The sequence below is a fragment of the Hippoglossus hippoglossus genome, chromosome 8 (genome assembly GCF_009819705.1).
Source record: "Hippoglossus hippoglossus isolate fHipHip1 chromosome 8, fHipHip1.pri, whole genome shotgun sequence".
Classification (NCBI taxonomy): Eukaryota; Metazoa; Chordata; class Actinopteri; order Pleuronectiformes; family Pleuronectidae; genus Hippoglossus; species Hippoglossus hippoglossus.
In genome coordinates this window covers 19,892,062-19,909,333 of record NC_047158.1, presented here as the reverse complement: position 1 = coordinate 19,909,333, position 17,272 = coordinate 19,892,062, and the positions used below count along the sequence as shown (strand labels likewise).

General features: G+C 45.9%; 1 protein-coding gene across 4 annotated transcripts; it reads right to left on the bottom strand.

Annotated features, from left to right (window-relative positions):
• Positions 1-1,106: 1,106 nt before the first annotated feature.
• Positions 1,107-16,123, bottom strand: LOC117766210 (trinucleotide repeat-containing gene 6B protein-like). Of its 4 annotated transcripts, none has more exons than XM_034593028.1 (22): positions 15,812-16,123; positions 14,480-14,567; positions 14,074-14,095; positions 13,346-13,792; positions 10,536-12,776; positions 9,735-10,439; positions 9,273-9,425; positions 8,936-9,129; positions 8,715-8,777; positions 8,472-8,630; positions 8,176-8,310; positions 7,035-7,235; positions 6,709-6,822; positions 6,261-6,471; positions 5,927-6,079; positions 5,597-5,764; positions 5,190-5,336; positions 4,873-4,965; positions 4,438-4,653; positions 4,105-4,175; positions 3,219-3,358; positions 1,107-3,124 (listed from the first exon to the last, which is right to left on the bottom strand). In XM_034593028.1, the coding sequence occupies exons 2-22, from the start codon at positions 14,534-14,536 to the stop codon at positions 2,563-2,565; spliced, it is 6,252 nt and encodes a 2,083-aa protein (XP_034448919.1). In that variant the 5' UTR covers positions 14,537-14,567; positions 15,812-16,123; the 3' UTR covers positions 1,107-2,562. The 4 variants fall into 4 exon arrangements, with proteins under 4 accessions (XP_034448919.1, XP_034448920.1, XP_034448921.1 ...); XM_034593029.1 differs by having other exon boundaries at positions 1,150-3,124; positions 8,936-9,126; XM_034593030.1 differs by having other exon boundaries at positions 1,150-3,124; positions 9,735-10,416; positions 10,537-12,776.
• Between the last annotated feature and the right edge of the window lie 1,149 nt (positions 16,124-17,272).

The following is a 17,272-nucleotide window of genomic DNA, read 5'->3' as shown; positions in this document are numbered from 1 at the left end:
CCATCACTGATGGGTGTTTTATTTGTCCTGCAGTGTTTTTAATTTAACAATGTAATTACCTCTCAGCCCCAAACAGGCTCACATTTCCCAGATGACCCTCCTCAAATAGTACTTCATTATTTCCAGGTTTAGCAGCGTCATGAGGTTTCTGAGCCATCCCAACCCAATTAATCAACGTGTCAGAAAAGATGCATTATTATTTATTTTAAATTCAAAGTTTTTATTCAGTTCATTGCCATTCACACATTCATACATTGCTTCTATTGTGGAGCACTTTTTTTATATTATCAGCAAATTGCACTGATTCGTGTCTGTCACCTAAACAGGACAGATTTCTTTCATGAATTCTTCTATGAAAAAAAATCAAGGAAAATGTGAAAAGAAAACAAATCCCTGGATCCCTCCCAAATATTGAATGAGTTCTTTCCTGACCAATACCACATCCTACCACCAAGTTTCGTAGTAATCCGTTCAGTTGTTTTTGTGTAATCTTGTTTACAAAGCATGGCGGTTGTATATATACACACAAACATATACATATGAGCTCCCTTTTAGATAATGGTCTATTATTGAATCTGATAATTGTATTATCCCTATTGAGGTTAATATCTAGGTGCTGAAATACCTGAAATCACACTTCTATGAGGAGTATATTTTTGAGAATGGTGCCATCACAGTATCGGAGCTTTGATCTCTGGACATTAGTGGTTTATTAGAAAGTTTCTGGAGAAAGTCACGTCCACTTCACACAACGACAGCTCAGTTACCTCAGAGGAGTCATTTCATACAGTGAGCAGTGGCTTACTGCAGGATGACGTGCACGTTAAATAGGATTGGTGTGTGGATGGTAATGAGAGGGTGACAGATGGACACACTGGCTTGTTCCACCCTGGCCCAGTCCATGAGCTGCCATTCCACCTTAATGTCAGGCTTAGGTTTCACATTTGCATTAAAGCAGATTGTCACATCAACAGAGGAACGGATAAGAGGCAGTTTGACTGGTTCAGACCGGACGTTACTCGGCCTGAACAACTCGTGGCTTCACTTTTAACCAAACTCCACGAACCTGACTTCGAACAAAACAGAAATTATCACGAGGACAAATGTAGAAGCCAATACTTTCATCTTTATTAATCTTGTTCTCATTGTTTAAATAAATTTTTCCTTTGTAAAATCTCAAAACGAAAACACTGAACAGGAGTGTTAAAGCCTGTCTTAATTTAAAACGAATACACAACAGAATATTAAAAACGTACGGTAACTCTTACTCTGCATCTGTAAACAACCCGTCCCACCCTTCCCTCCCGCTCCACACAGTTGATAAGATTTGGCATGTCCGTTTTCTCAACTCTTATGCCTTCAGCTCTTTGTGTCATTAAAATGTTCTTTTTTTTTTTTATTATTGCAGGTCGGACAATAAAAAAGACAAGTCTGCTAAAAAAAACAAACAACTTCAAATGAGAAAAAAAGCATTAGTGCCAATATTTCTTAACACAGTCAGCAGTATACCGATAGCACTCAAAAACATTTTTGTATAGACCTTCTGTATAGTAAGCAGCCTTGCCCACATAACGACAGGCATTAACATGCACACACACATTTTTCTCACATTCACACGCACGCACACACAAACTGCGGTGGTGTAATCCACTTACTTGGTCTCAGTCTCACTCATACACATGTCAATATCGTGTGTATGATACTGCGCGCAGCATCGACACGTGGAGAAATGCAACATAGCCGCAAACTGCCAGCAATTTAACATTTATCACTGCAACAGTAACAAACATGTTCAAGAGAGTATAACAGAGAAAGAGTGCGTGAGATACAACAGTAGGAGGTCAGCATTTTGAAAACAGAACAATGACATTTTTCAATATTTTCACTGTTCAAAAATTAAAACCATACATACAAACAAACAGAGAAAAAAAAAATAAACTGAACATACACAGTAAGATACAGTTCTGCTGTCAGTCAGAGCTGTTTGCATGTGTTTGGATTCCGTCTCCGTCTTTAAGGGGACACGAATACAAACTGCACTTTAACCTCACATCATGTAGTAGTTTTAAGTTCTCTTATACGATGAAGGTAATGCTGTGTACAGTGCCCAACTGTCTGAAGGCTTGTCTGTATTTGGTGTGTGCATGTGTATGTAAATCTGTTGAAAAGTCCCCTATTTACTAAGCACATTGCAATCCAGTCAAGTCTTTCAGACCAACTGACTTTTCATTCTTTTTCAGGTTTCAAGTCTAAGCAGTTGAAATCTTCATCTGTGGAAAAAGGCTGTATACACATCTAACAGTCCCTGCATTTGTTTATATAATAGCTTAAGTCTGGCCACAAGAATGTGTGTAAGCATGTCTCACATTTCTGCTTTATGTGTGTGCACGTCAATATGCATACTGAGTATATGTATGCACATGTGGTATATGTGTAGTACATTAATTAATATGCATACTATGTAAATGTGTTTGTGTGTGTGTGCTATAGTAAGTACATATGTAACCCAGTGTATGTTGTATCAGTGTGTCCAAACCTACACATACAAATGGAGGGGCCTCATCAGATGGAGTCAGCTCCTCCCCCCAGCAGGTCGCCAGGCAACAATGCAGCAGGGCTGTCCATTTGGAGCCTTTCCTCCATTTGCGGTGCCCCCCACAGGCTGCTGCTGGGGTATCCGGCAGTCATGCCACCCCAGAGGCCAGACCTCCCACCCTCAACTGCCCCAACACCTCCTCCCTCCCCTGACCCATTCGTGCTCCACTGGGAAAATATCCCTAGCCCGGGTCCTTGGGCTGAAGAGGTGTCTGAAGAACTGCCAGTACCATCGAGACTTTGCCAGCCAGACCCGGAGGACCTCACACTACCTAGACCCGCTGTTCCACTTTCCCCGCCTCCTCCATTTCCACCTGAAGTTGGTGCTGGTGCCCGCTCACTCCCGGGGGAGCTACCACCACTGTTGGCCACAGAGGTGCCTGTACCAGACGAGCCCTGCATTCCACTGGCTGGGGCCCCTCCTGAGCTGCCCCCCTCTGTCCCTCCGGCCTGGGAATGTGCAAAATAGCGAGCAACTTCCTCCTCACTCACAAACTCCGCCAGGATTGTGGTGTTGCCCAAAACACACCTGAGAAGGAGTCACAAGACAGGGCTCGTTAGATCAACAGGAGAATGATCGATTTGAAGCATGTGTGTATTAGTGAGTGCACAGGTTAACCTACATGTGTAGTGCACCCTGGGCCTTGGCTGCTTCCTGCCGGCTGCTGTAGCGAATCAGAGCGCTGCCCTGGGTTAGGCCAAGATGGAAGGTCAGCAGGGGGCCATGCTGCATGCAGATAGTCCTCAGTGTGGAGCCATCGATCTACAGGGAACCAAGAATGAAGGTTACGTGTAAAAGATTTAGAGTATGCATGTTAAGTGATGTAATGTAACAATGCTCGAGTTATGGTCCACAATCTTGAGTCATCAATTACAGTGGCAGTGAAATGTCAGGGCATCTAGGGGATTACACAACCACAGTTATGTGTATGAAGAATCCAGACTTAATAATGTGGTGAGACTGCAGCTTTATTTAGTCCGAGTCTGCCACAGTTACTCTGAGATAGAATAGTGCACAAGAGCACTGACTGAAGCCAAATAGGTTTATATTAAAAAAATCTATACCACTAAAAAATATTATGTGTGCTTTGACTTATAATTAAACATTTTCATTTCTAGGCTTTTCGCAGAGCAGTGTCACGCCAGTGTCATTTGTGCAGACTCTAATTGATTAAATGGCTCATCCAACTTCACAATCCAATTACAGATGGGTCACGCATCATTCTGTCTAATTTACATAAGACAGACTGAAGGAGAATACAGATGAATGAGCACAGACGTTTAATGCTTCTGAATCTAAACCCTGACCAGTCTGTCTGGGCAGGTGTTCTACTTTACAGCCATGATAAACTCTGATAAACTGAGTTCTACGTTGTTGCACATCACACTCACCCTTCTACATAATTTCAGTGTACAGGTTTACTGGTGGTGACACTGTAACTGTCTAAATTCAATGTTGTTACAAACGCCATTTCTCTCAACCTGTCCCTCTTATGTTTACATCCTTACCTGCGGGGTCAGGTTGCTCAGCAACAACCAGCAGCTGCCTCTGGAGGCCGTGCCATCGCTCCAAGCTGAGCCTTTAATGAAAACAGACAAGGAGGGAGACAAACCGAAAAGACAACAAGGATCAAACAATTAGAGGGAATGTCTTAGTTGACAAACAGAGATAACACTGAAGAGAACGTATCTACATGAAGAGAATGTATCTACTAGGATTCATGATGCTTTACTTAAAGCTGAGCCAACATGTCACTGTAAAGAGGATATTTCTCTACGCAGCATATAGTTGAGAAGTAAGCTGACAAATTGTTGTGAAATAACGAGATCGTTCGCCTGTACCTGGCCCATATCTTGACTCTTGATTCATCCCACCTCCTCCCCAGCTCCGGGCCGACCGTGGGCCCCCACTGCCCCATGGGGAGGGCGAGGCCTGCTTCTGATTAGTTAAGCCAGGAGGGGGGCGTGGCAGATGCGAGCTGTTGCGATTGGTTTTCCAAAACTTGTTTTGTCCGATGGGCTCTGGGGGCCAGCTGGGCTTGTACTCCGAGTACTTTCCTGAGGAGGAAATGGAGAGGGGGGGAGAAGGAGGGGGAATATGAGTTTTGACAAAGAGACCACAGAAATGGGAGTGGAGACGACATAGTTCAGCCAACTGCTTAGGCGTCTCTCCAAAAAAGACATAACTTGTGCACCAGTAAAAAAAACAGAGATTATAAAATGAAAGAGAGTCTAAAGGTCAAGTTGCAAAACGAAATACAGAAAATAAACATGTACCTGTGCTGTGTGCATTGCTGAGCAGACTGTCTGAGGCACTGTAGGGCCAGGCACCAGGTGAAGGCAGCGAGGTGTTGAGGGAAGGGTTTGGCCCTACAAAACATTACAAGGTTATAAACACATTCTGTGATAAACAAGACAGGGCAACCAAAGTCCAGCTGGACAGCAGACAGATTGTGAGGAACACTGGTTAACAAAACATTCGAGCTATGACTAACAAAGCCACAGGAACCAAACGTAGGTTGCACTATTAACAATGCATATAGTTTAAAATGTAGTACAAGTTAAAAGAACTTGAACACAAAGTGCACAAATACCTATGTTGTCTCGTAGTAACTGGTGGTCAGAGTCATTGAGGCTTGGGGGTCCTGGGGAGCCAAGAACACTACCAGGAGTCATGTAGGGGTCAGACTCGGGGTCTCCACTACTCTGGATTCCTTTCCAGGGCACACCGGGCTGGAACTCTGTGATCAGACAACAGGAAACTTATTAAAATGATGTGTTATCATGGATGTGGCCGTGTTTATTGTTCAAAATGTATTTAGGAACAATTTGACAATAATAAGGAGCAAATGTTTTGCAATTAGTTTGTTCTTATTTTCTTTAGATTAGGTAAAGAGCTCTTGTCCAATACATTTGTCACATGCTGCATATTATTTGAGCCTGAGTTGGAATTAACGTTTTCTCTTCATTGCTTCTCTGACCCTGACTCAGGCAAACTCACCTGGAGGCCAGCTGGATATGGCAGGTTTGTTCCCCATTTTACTACCGGGAGTTCGATGCCAGTTGTCTGCAGAGCCCTGTGGGGGAATCCCTAAACCATCACCGCCCAGCATTTCATACTGGGAGTAAGGGGATCCTCCTCTCACCTTTATAGAACTGGGTAACGGGCCTTCAGAAGAGCACACAAGGGAGAAATCAGGTCAAACAGATTCAACTGACAGAGCTTCATTCAGATACATTATGAATGAGGGTGATTATCAGTTCAGTCAATAGCAGACGGACAGAAGCCTGAGATGTGAGCGTTCCTGAAGTGTGAAATTTGTCAGCCCACCGTTCTTATGAAGGCTTGGGTTGGGGGGAGAGGGAGCTGGGGAGTGTCCCTCCATCATCCACTTGAATCTGGACTGCTGTCCTCCGGTTTCCTTCATGCCTCCCATCATGGGACCAAGCTCCAATCCTGACATGTTACCACCAGGGGCAAGCCCTGAAAAGAGATCAGTGTTTATAGAGATTTCACATTTACAAGTGGCTGTTATTGGCTCACCTAGAAGATTACACAGACCCGCCACCAGATAAGGCTTTTAGCACTTAACAACTTTATTTACAGTTACATTTACAACAGACTGTATTAGTCTAACTGCTAAGATTTTGCCTGTTGGACTCACCAGAGTACATCCCTTGTGTTTTGGCATGATGGTCTGATAAGGGCCCCCCCATTCCAGGATGTGGAAGGGAGTCAACCATGGGCTGTTTGGAGAGGCCTGCTCCCAGGTGAGAAGGGGACAGTTTGGAGCCCCCTCCTCCTGTTCCAGCTCCTCCAACCCCACCCTGCTGATGCTGCCTCTGCTGCTGCAGAATAGCCATAATCCTCGCCAGCTGAGGAAGATACAAGAAGATGATGTTTCTAACACACGAAAGACACTGACGTCATGTGAAAGACAATTGTCTTAATACTAAGTGTTACATTTACAAATACACCCATCAACTTTGACCAATTCCTTGCTGAGAGCAGTGTTGACATGTTGTAGTTACAGCAGAGAAATACAGAATGGTTGAAATCCTGATGACCCTGAATGTGGTATAACAATGATTGTAGAATATAAACATGTTCACCTGCTGTGGGTCTGCCTGCTGCCTGAGAGGCTGAGGCTGAGGGAACTTCCTCTGGTTCTGCAGGAGCTGCTGTTGTTGCTGTTGCTGCTGCTGCTGCAGAAGGAGCTGACAAGCCTGTGGGGCGGTGGAAGAAATGGACATGAAGACATGAAGGTGAACAGCATATGTAAGTCTATGCTCACACAGACACTGCAAGTAAGTGAAGTCACAAGCTGGATTACAATTAACCATCTGTTACTAAGATATTATGCACAAAGGACAGTATATTAAAATGTCTAGTCCATGAGTCAATCCATCAATTAACAATCTAAGATTGAGGCACATACCAGATGGAACTGCTGCACATGGGGGTAAATGTTGCTGAGCATTGCTAGCTGCTGTGGGGAAATTTGAGGAGGGATCACCCCTCCACCAACACCACCGACCCCGCCGACACTTCCGACGCTGCCGACACCTCCCACTCCACCAACCACTCCACCCACACTGCTACCAGGAGAAGGCATCTGCTTCAGCATAGGACCCGGCACCTGCACATCACAGGGATTTACTTATATAGAGCTCCACTTAATGGAGTAGGAGGGACACTCCATTATTCCAAATAAATTATTGACTTCAAATATTCAAATTAAATTATTATTCAAACCATGAAGTCTTATTTTCTGCAGATATTTTAATATTCAATATTTTAATTATCTTGTTTTTAGAGGCTTATATTCTTGTAATTAATCTTGTTGTGGTATTTTACTTGTTGATGTGGAGGATTATTTTGTCACTATTATGCTTTTTTTCCATTTTTACCTCCACCGAGGTTGTTATGTTTGTTTGTTTGTTTGTTTGTTTGTTTGTAAGAAAGATTTGGCAAAAACAACTTGATGGATTTCCACGAAACTTGGTTAAATGATGCGGTATTTGTCAGGGAAGAACCAGACACATCCATGAAATCCTGCTGTAAAAACAATTTGGTGCAGATCCTGAAAAAAAGACGACACCACATTTTGTGATATGTAACCCACATGTAAAATGCTCTTGTCCCATGTTCCAGGCCTTTTTGTGATGTGAGGATACTTTCTATAATATTGGTGAATATCCAATTAGTATTTACTTACACAGAACACAGCGACATGTTTATTTTTATATTTGACCTCAATTTGTATGCGCCCTGGAAAGTGTGGTAAGTGCCGGACCAAAAGGAAATCAGGCAATAAATAATTCATTTCAACAGCTAGCAAGCCCAACCAACAACATTCACGTCTACAAACCAGACCAACATATCACTACAGGTTTCAATGCATATCGCTTTGCCTCCAACTATTTAAGACATGTAGCACCAGCCTTTTTTTTGGTGAAATATTCAATTAATATGAAATATCATATAACCAAATACAACTGTTTGTGTCCATATTGGCTCTCAGGAGACCTTCCAGCTCTGATCTTAACTTAAAACACCTGCGACTGAAGACAACAGACCTGTGCAGAGAGGAACTGATGAGGCACTTGAGCACGCAACCCCTGGGAGTTCAGCGGATGCATGCCCGGTTGGTGCATCCCTCGAGGTGGAGCCATCCCTCCGCCACTGCCAGCAAACCCTCCATGGCCACCCATCTGAAGTGCAATGAAAACCATAAAAAAAACTGAATTGTACAACTGCTGAATATTACTACCTTTAGACCTGAAGTTAGTGCAAGTCACTCTTAGAATTTCACATCCAAAAAAAAGATATAAAAATGGAAGGTCTGTGAAGTGAATTACAAACAGACTCCTACCTTGTCTCCATACGGCCCCATGTCAACGGGACCCATGTCTTTGGAACTAGGCATGCGGTAACCTCCTCCGCCTCTTCCTCCCCTACGCATCTCTCCATTATAGTCACTCATTCCTCTCTTGTCTCCTTCCATCTTTTTGTCATCACTTGGATCATCACCCTATGAAACAACAATATAATTTAGTGGCATTACATAATGATGGTATCAATATCATTCACTACAACCATCGAATGCACAACTCACCAGAAGGCCCATGTTTGAAAACTGACGTGAAACTGGGTTCATCCAGCTCTCCCCACCTCCACTCTTTGGGAAGGAAATCAAAATATTATTCTCAGTCAATAAAATTAATTATAAAAGTACGTGTAATTGTAAGTATTGAGGAAACTGTTTTGTCTATTTTGTAAAATGAATCAAGAGAGACTATACATAAACTGAATTGTGTCCAAACTCTAGTTTCCTACCTTCATGTTGCCTCTCTTGCCTCCATGAGTCTGACCCCAGCCTCCAGAGTTGAAGGAGGAGCTGTTGCCCTGGTTGGTCGTGTTGTTCCAGACCCCTCCACTACCATCGTCTTCCTCATCCCAGCTGGCGTGACGGGAGGCTGCAACGGAGGCCTCTCCCTTCCCACCCCAGCTTTCCATCGACTTGGTGCCTGCTTTAAGAACAAAGCAGATGGTTATGATGTTAGATCCTTTGGTTTGAAAAATGCTGAATACCATTAAAAGTGAGAGCTGAGTGATGTTGCTTGATTTGAGACTCAGATTCATGTTAAAGTTTCTGTAGTTCTTCTGCTCTTACCAGGTTTACCAGGGTTGGGTGAAGGGTTCCCCCAGCCAGAAGCTTTGCTGGGTTCCTCTTGATCCCCCCAGCCTGCTGTTGCATCTGACGCCTGGCCCCATGTAGTATTACCATTATCCCCAGATGGTGCACCTCCTCCCCACATACCCGGACCTGGAGAATGATGAAATTGAACGATACACTTTAGAAATGTGCCACAGAAAAATATCAAAATAATGTGTTAGGCTGATTACAAGAGTTAGTATTGTCAGTTTGTCAAGTGTTGTTGAAGCTGACATAAGAAAACATTTGTGCCCTGCTAGAGCTGCTTTTTTTTAAATGTATGAAATCAAGAACATTAAAAAATTAATAAGATGCCGATGAGCAGAATAAAACTTGTAATACTTAAAGAAGAATTTAAAGGCGGCTGTTCAATCTACTTTAGGTGTGACTTGCCAAATGCATACTTATTATTCTGCTTACCCGCTGCAGCACTGCGAGAGTTTGCATCCCTGCTGTGCTGCATCCCTTGCTGCATCCCTTGCTGCCTTCTGGGGGGTTGCTGCTGCATGCCTGGAGGCGGGGCCTGCTGAGCGTGGCTTTGACTGGGGGGAGCACTGTTCTTGTCCCACAAGTTCACATTCTTGCTTTTGTAGCGGGTTGGGTCTCCCCAGGCAGAAGTGCCATCATCGATTTCCATCTTGCGACTGATAGACTGAGGGGAGGGTTCTTCCCAGCCACTGGTCTCCAGGGCATCCCCCCCACCTCCAGAGATTTGGGGGATTGGGCCAGAGGTCCAGCCCGAACTTTGGTTCTGATTCTTGGATGGTGGACCTCCAACTCCACCTCCATCTCTCCCTCCAACATTGGACCGGCTGTTCCACCCACCTTGCATGGGACCTCCTGGTGGCTGCTGGCCCTGTGATTGGTGCTGCTGTTGATTTGGGGCTTTCATTGGTGCCACTTGGCTGTTTGGTATCTGTGCTGCTGCTGTGTGGGGCTTGGCACTCCCCCAATCTTGGTGGGATTTGCTTGCACCCCCATCCCCCCCTTCCCATCCTCCTCGCTGAGACCCTCCCTCATCCATATTACCCCAGGAAGATCCCTCATCAGAGTTGCCTCCACCTCGGCCTCGCCCATCTCCCCGTCCATCTCCTCGCCCATCGCCCCGGCCATCTCCTCGCCCATCTCCCCGTCCGTCTCCTCGCCCATCTCCCCGTCCGTCTCCTCGCCCATCTCCCCGTCCGTCTCCTCGCCCATCTCCCCGTCCGTCTCCTCGCCCATCTCCCCACCCACCTCCAGGCTTCGAGTCCCTCTGTCCCCAGTCTCCTCCCCCTCCAACCTGTCCTCCCCAACCACCTGTCTCCCCTCTTCCAGTCCCCTTCCATCCCCCTGTCCCTTTTTCCTCTGGACCATCGGTCCACTCGCTACCCTGATTTCCAGTGTCTCTCCTGTTCCCTCCTCCTCTGTGATCCCTCCATTGTTGTTGTTCGTCAGTCCCCCATCCTTTGCCCTGGGTTTCGGGTGGAAGATCACCCCAGCCTCCAGCTGCCTTCCCTGGGTTGGCCTTGATATCTTCTTCTGGCAATCCTGGCTTCCTTATAGTGCTACCATGCACATGAGTACCACAGGTTGACTGTGTGGCATCACCATCGCAGCCATCCTTAACTGGAGCAGGCCCAGAGTTTAGGCTGGCCGTGTGACTGCCAGAGGACGGATCATTAGTTACTGAACTGGTATTAGAGGGGTACCCGGGACCACGACTAGTGGTCGTGGTTGCTGATGAGAATGCAGAGGAAGATGAAGTACTTCTTTGCTTTCGGTTTCCTACTCCTGCTGTGGTGTCCAGGTCCCAGGCCACATTCTGTCGAATCTGGGTCTGCCCCCAGCCCATGTTAGAAAGTACTCTGGGGTCCAGGTCAGATCGATTTAGCATGCCAAGTAAGGCCACTTCAGCATTGGAGGTCTGGGGGGAGCGGTTGTCTACAGGTGAGGCTTGGTCCTGCTTGTGACTGCCACCAGCCCCTTCTCCACCGCTTCCAGCTGTGGACCCTCCTCCGCTAGAGGATGAAGGTGCTCCACTTCCAGTGCCTTCACCCTGCCCTCCTCCTCCTCCCCCTACTCCTCCTCCACCCCACTCACAAACTGCTTTGTCTCCACTCTCCACCCCTGTCTGATTGTCCCAAGCTTTTGTCATAGTTTCAAACTTTGGTGAGGCAGAGTCCTGCAGAACACTGCCCCCAATACTGCCTCCACTACTGCTGCTGTTGCTGCTGCTCACATCTCCTCCTCTTCCACTTCCTATTGCTAAGTTAGTCAAAGTTACACTGCCCCTTGTTCCAGCCCACTCTGCTTCTGAACTGCCTCCTTCCCATGCTCCCTGAGATACCACTGGGGTATTTGAACCACCGTCATTTCCCTTGCCCCAGCCTGGCTTCTCTCCCTGGCTACCAAAGCCCCACGCATTCCCTTCCTGCCCCTGAGCTCCAGTGCCTCCCCCACCCCACCCATCGGCCGGTGACACACCTGCACTGAGGTCAGAGGACACTGGTGGCATGGATCTCCAAGAAGAAGAGGCAGGTAAGGAGGAAGACGAGGAGCCAGAAAGATTACCACTCCCTTCTTCTTCAATACTAGCAACCCCACAACCTTTCTCATCACCACCTTCTTGATTTGGTCCTGCTCCTCCTCTTGCTCCCCCACTTGAACCCAGCTCCGGGTTTCCTAAGTGCTGCGGTTCTCCACTTCTGGCCGGAACAGCTATCTCAGTATGCTGCTGATGAAGACCAGTTTGATTCACAGATGAAAGAGAATGAGTGGTGATGGGGGTGGTGCTGGCAGAGAACGAGGAAGCTGAAGTAATGGACGAGTGCAGTGGAAGGCCTTCGCTAGCCGAAGTTGATGTCCCACCTTGCACCAGGGCAGGCCAGGCAGAGGGGTTCATGTTGGGGTTAAAATTGGCACCAGGGACACTGCTGCTGCCACCCACAGGGCTCTCCTGAGGCCCAGGTAGAAGATGGGAGACTTTGGAATTGTAAAATGCTGCTGATCCTAACCCTGCCTCCACCTGAGAGGAGGTGGAAGAGCCCCACACATCACTTGACTGAACACATTCATTAAGCGAGGAAGAGGAGGAAAGAGGAGGAGAAGAACGAGGTGGGGAAGGATTGTCCATGTTCCCTGCTCCTCCTCCTGCCGTTCCTCCCTTCTGCTGGATGCTTCTCTCACTCCATGAGGCACTACTGTTGTTGTTACCGGGGCAGTCTTGCTCCTGCACCCCTCCTCCAGCCACGTCAGAACTCAATTTGGCCCCGCCTAGGATGCTTGGCCAATCCTCCAGGTCAGTCCCATCCACAATCACCGTCCCGCAGCCCTGAGAAGAGGACTGGCTGCCAGAGCCCGCCCCCCATGTGGAATTTGCATAAGTTGAAGTAGTAGTAGTAGTAGAAGAAGAAGACGACAGAGCAGCAACACATAATGAAGATGAGTTGGAGGGTGAAGGGGAGGATGAACCCAGGTTGGAATCTATAATGACAAAATTAAAGAGCATTGATATGATTTGCAATTGAAAATAATTCATCAATTCAATACGAACAACATGTGTAACTGGTGATACCAACTCTGACCTATTGGTCACTACAATACATGCATATCATTGACGTGAGGAAGTTCACAACTGAAATATTGTGACATTTATATTGTAACATCAACCAATGGGTTGTGCTGAGGAGCTGCCCACTGAACGTCCTAACTTCGGATCATAAGCCGAGATTCTTCAAACCGAGCATTTTTTTTCCTTTTCGGTCTGTGCAGCTACCTTTGGAGACATTTTGGTCAAAGTATCTGAGCATCTTAATTCAATTTAGTCTCTGACTTTTGTCATTGTTTGATAGTCTAAATCAGCTACAGCCCTAATGTGCTGCTGTAAAATATGTTACTTGTTCCTCTAATGCATTGTGATTAATCAAAACAATATCAAGTTCCTCAACTGTTGCTGCTTGATGGCAGGAGATCACTTCTATATGTGGCATGTGACACTCAGGGGATTACACAATTAACATGAAAATCGTTTTCGTTCTTTGACGTTGACGAACCTGCGCCTCCAGCTGTGCTTGCATTGGGGTTATCTGCTCCCTGTGAGGACACAGGAGGGGTGGCTGCCCAGCCACTGCCTCCTCCTGTACCTCCCTCCCCTCCTCCTCCTCCTCCTCCTCCTCCCCCCAGCAGCATGGAGGACAGCGGCGGCTGGCCTCTCTTCAGTAACACTTTGTGGTCCTGCTGGCTGCGAAATCTCGGTGGAACCTCTCTGGACATGTATCGCTGCTGCTGGGAGGTCTGGCTGCCAGAGGGGGAGGAGGAGGGCTGTCCGTTGGCCACAGCAGTCCGCTGCTTTGCATTGTTCCCACCACCAGTAGGAACTTGTGCAGAAACCCCAGCGGCACCAGGACTGGGGGATGAGGGGGCAACGGGGCCAGGGCTGGGGGACACTGAGCCTGGGGTGGCGAGCGGCTGGGAGCAGGAGGGTTTGGCTGATTCTGGCACTAAAATATAAAAAGAATAACAGGTATTAATCACCAGTAGACTTCAGTGTGGTTAAAAACAGAAAGACAGTATGTGCTAGGTAGGTTCAGCTACTCTGTAATTAACAGTTTAAGAAAAGTTTGAGGAAACTCTAAATTCTTGTAAGAACTGGGTGCAGCAGATTAGCGCATCTTAAAAAACATAATCTAGAATTTAGGGTAATCATCACATGAAATGATAAAGTAAGTGAGCGAGAAAAAAAGGAGAGCAGGATCATGATAAACTAAATAAACAAACGTACCTTTGATTTTCTGTTCTGGCCCCTACAACAGAAAGAAAAATGATGTCAGGTATTGGGAAGAAACTGGCAAGCTGGTAAAGCAACAAGACAATATCATGAATCCATTTAGAACTACAACTTTAATCTTACCAGACTTAGTTCTTGCTACTGAAACTGAGGAATACATGAGCAAAAATAAAATCTACTTTTGATATTCTTTCCTAAATTGGCAAAATCAGTACAAGAAGCTAAATCTTTAAAACACGAGTTCGAAATGGCAAATAATTTTTAACATGTATCAGATCCAATTCAACTTTAAAAAAAATCCTGGTTAAATGGTAATGATATGGAACCAGGAATGTCTCTCGAAGTATCTGCAAAATGCACAAAATAAACCACAATCAGCTGTAAATATTTGGTCGTTAACCTTCTGAGAGGTTTCCCTTTTCTTCTTATCTTCTTTCTTCTTTTTCTTGTCTTCCATGAACTACTGTTCCCTTTCTGGATTCTCCTGTCTGGGGTAGAGAAAAGTACACGTTCAGTTATTTGCAACACCTCAAGTCGTACGGAAAAGCAACGCAATGCACGCACACAAATAGATAATGTGCACTTCATCCGACCAGTGCCAAGTTTTACTCCTACACAGTCAGAGTTGTAAGGGCTGTAACGTTAACCAGGGGCAGACAGCTTGACAACCGCCTGTGGTAGCCTAGCTCCTCACTGCATAATTCATTAACCAGAAAGCGATTGCAAGTCCAACCAGGAGACAAACAGCGGCCACACAAACTATGAGAGACTATGACCCCTCTACTACTCTGGAAAACGCCAGATTCTCCTGTATTCCAGTAGATGAGTCTGTTAGGGTAGAATGATCTGTAGTATGATATAGAAGGCACAAGCTTTAATGAGATAACTTGACCCCCCCCCCCTACTCCATTAACACCATCACCACCAAAAGTAAATATGTGCATTGGGCAAATCCCACGAGGCGGTTTCTGTGGAAAACAAAACGTGCCACACAGGAAGCTGAGGGCAGTAAATGGACAGAGATGTTTGTAGGAAAAGTCTGTAAACACCACAGGGCCCAGAGCTAAGCTGTGGATAATCTAGCATCGTGTCACACAAAGCTAATGTGAGCTAAGTGGACAACTCGCCGTGTTGCATGTAAACACACCAGCTGACACTACGGCTCACAGCCAGTTGACGTGTGGCCACGGGTCCAGATGTTTGCGTCCGCACGAGGAGCCACCGACCCGCGTTTCCTTTTAATAACAGGCCACGGAGGAACAGCTGTGTAGCCGCTAGGTACCTCTGTGCTAACAGCTAACGTATGCTAGTCGCCTCCGGAGCAGCGGGTGACCCGAGGAGCCGGGGGGCTCACAGGGGGCAGCGCGACCCGCGGACCCCGCACGACGACGCCGACCCGTGCGCAGTTGAGAGCGGACAACACGCACGTCACATCGGATAAAGACATGCCCCTTATCCCTCGAGCACCATTTTCCATTCACACCATTTCATGTGGCGTTTTTTTTCGTAACTGCACATTTATAAATACAACGCGTTAAACGAGCGGTGCTAATGGTGGACGGGCTCCAAGCTGGGGACAAACTTAAACAGCGTCCACATAACAATCGGAAGAACACAACCGCTGCGGACTGCACAACGACAACACACATTAGCATTAGCATTAGCAAACACGGTGCGTGTGTGGAAAAGGTGCCCGGGGCGCGTTTCCACGCCACCGCTCGACAACACTCACCTCGGGAATCACACAGGACATAAAAGTGCGTCTGTGCAAAAAAAAAAAAATCTCTTGCAGAGCTAGCGCTAGCGGGCTAGCTGGGGAGCTAGCCGAGCGAGCGAGTTCTTCGAGGCTTTCAAGGCTGAAGTCGAGTAAGAAATGACATCACCGAGCGGCGACGCGTGGATCGTAGAAAATAATCCGAGGAAAGGCGAGAGTTCTTTTAGTCCTGGATCCGCAAACAACGCGTTACCTCGGGGTGACTGTCAGACGCTGTGTGGTCGGTTCGTTTACTAGCGGCCATTTTGCTTCTGAGCTGTGAAGCGGATGAAATCACCAGGCTGCGATCACAGAGGGGGGAGGGGGGAGGAGGAGGAGGAGGAGGAGGAGCCACCAGGGGGCGCCCGAGCAACCGGGGGCGTGACGTCATGTACACGCGAACCAAAAAGAAGTAAACAACAGCTGATTAGAACAAGAAGGGAAGAAGTGACCTCCAGTGTTTCCACGTGACAAGTTGGACTGGCTCTTCACGTCATGTCCAGTGAACCTGTTCATGTTCATCAGTGTCAAGTTTACATCAGTGTCAAGTTTACATTTACTGTTAAAATGATTTGTCTTGAGGTCAAACTTGTGTACTTGCCTTTTTTTTTGTATATGTGCACTTCCTGTTGTGTGTTCTGAATGACAATAAAGTTCACTTTGACTTTAACTTTGCTGTGAATATGGAGGAGATGTTTTATTTCTCGTGCAAAAGTTACATTCACGTGAGCTCAGGCTGCATTTTCAACAACCCCCCCCCCTGTAAAAAGGCTGGTGATGGTGACCAACCAGCAAGTGTCAAATTACAATTTGTGAAGATGGACAGACGTGCAACTTGTGTCACATGAACGCATCAACAAAATAACAATGATTAAAAGACATAGTTTGTAACATAATGGAAAAGTGTGTGAATGTTTAAAGTATTTATACATAAGAAAATGAAGGGAGCAGCACAAAAATACTGTAAAGAATTACAGTATTTTTGGCAGATGTAATGCTACTTCTAATACTTCTGCTAATAATAATAATAATAATAACAGATTTTTATAGCCCCTTTCAAGGTACCCAGGGCTGCTTTAAATAGTAAGGAAACAACGTTTTAATGTGGTATCTTTTGATAATAAAAATAATAGAATATAGTTTAGTTGCTCGACCGAATTAATGTAGATTATCTTTGTTTTTGTTTTCTATTGCTTTGTCTTTCAATCTGAGTTCTGTAGAAGTGGAGTAGTTTCCATATTAATTAACTGCACTGACGTCTAAATGTTTTCTGTTGTCTCAATGAAAAGAAGTATTAAGGACACAAGTGAAGTAAAACTCATTTTTCATTCATTTATTCTTAAACAAAATGAAAACAATGTCAGTCACAACATAAACTAATTTGGTCACAGTGAAATAAAGCTTCTGTTGTATTGTAAATAAAAACACGGCACTCGCTGA

What these genes read in the sequence shown, in the direction of transcription:
- LOC117766210 (XM_034593028.1), bottom strand. Translation starts at nt 14,536, where the DNA reads ATGGAAGACAAGAAAAAGAAGAAAGAAGATAAGAAGAAAAGGGAAACC. An exon ending in ATGTGCAGCAGTTCCATCTG is followed by an intron (nt 6,823 to 7,034) that starts GTATGTGCCTCA and finishes ACCGCCCCACAG; the next exon opens with GCTTGTCAGCTCCTTCTGCA. An exon ending in CATATCCAGCTGGCCTCCAG is followed by an intron (nt 5,337 to 5,596) that starts GTGAGTTTGCCT and finishes GTCTGATCACAG; the next exon opens with AGTTCCAGCCCGGTGTGCCC.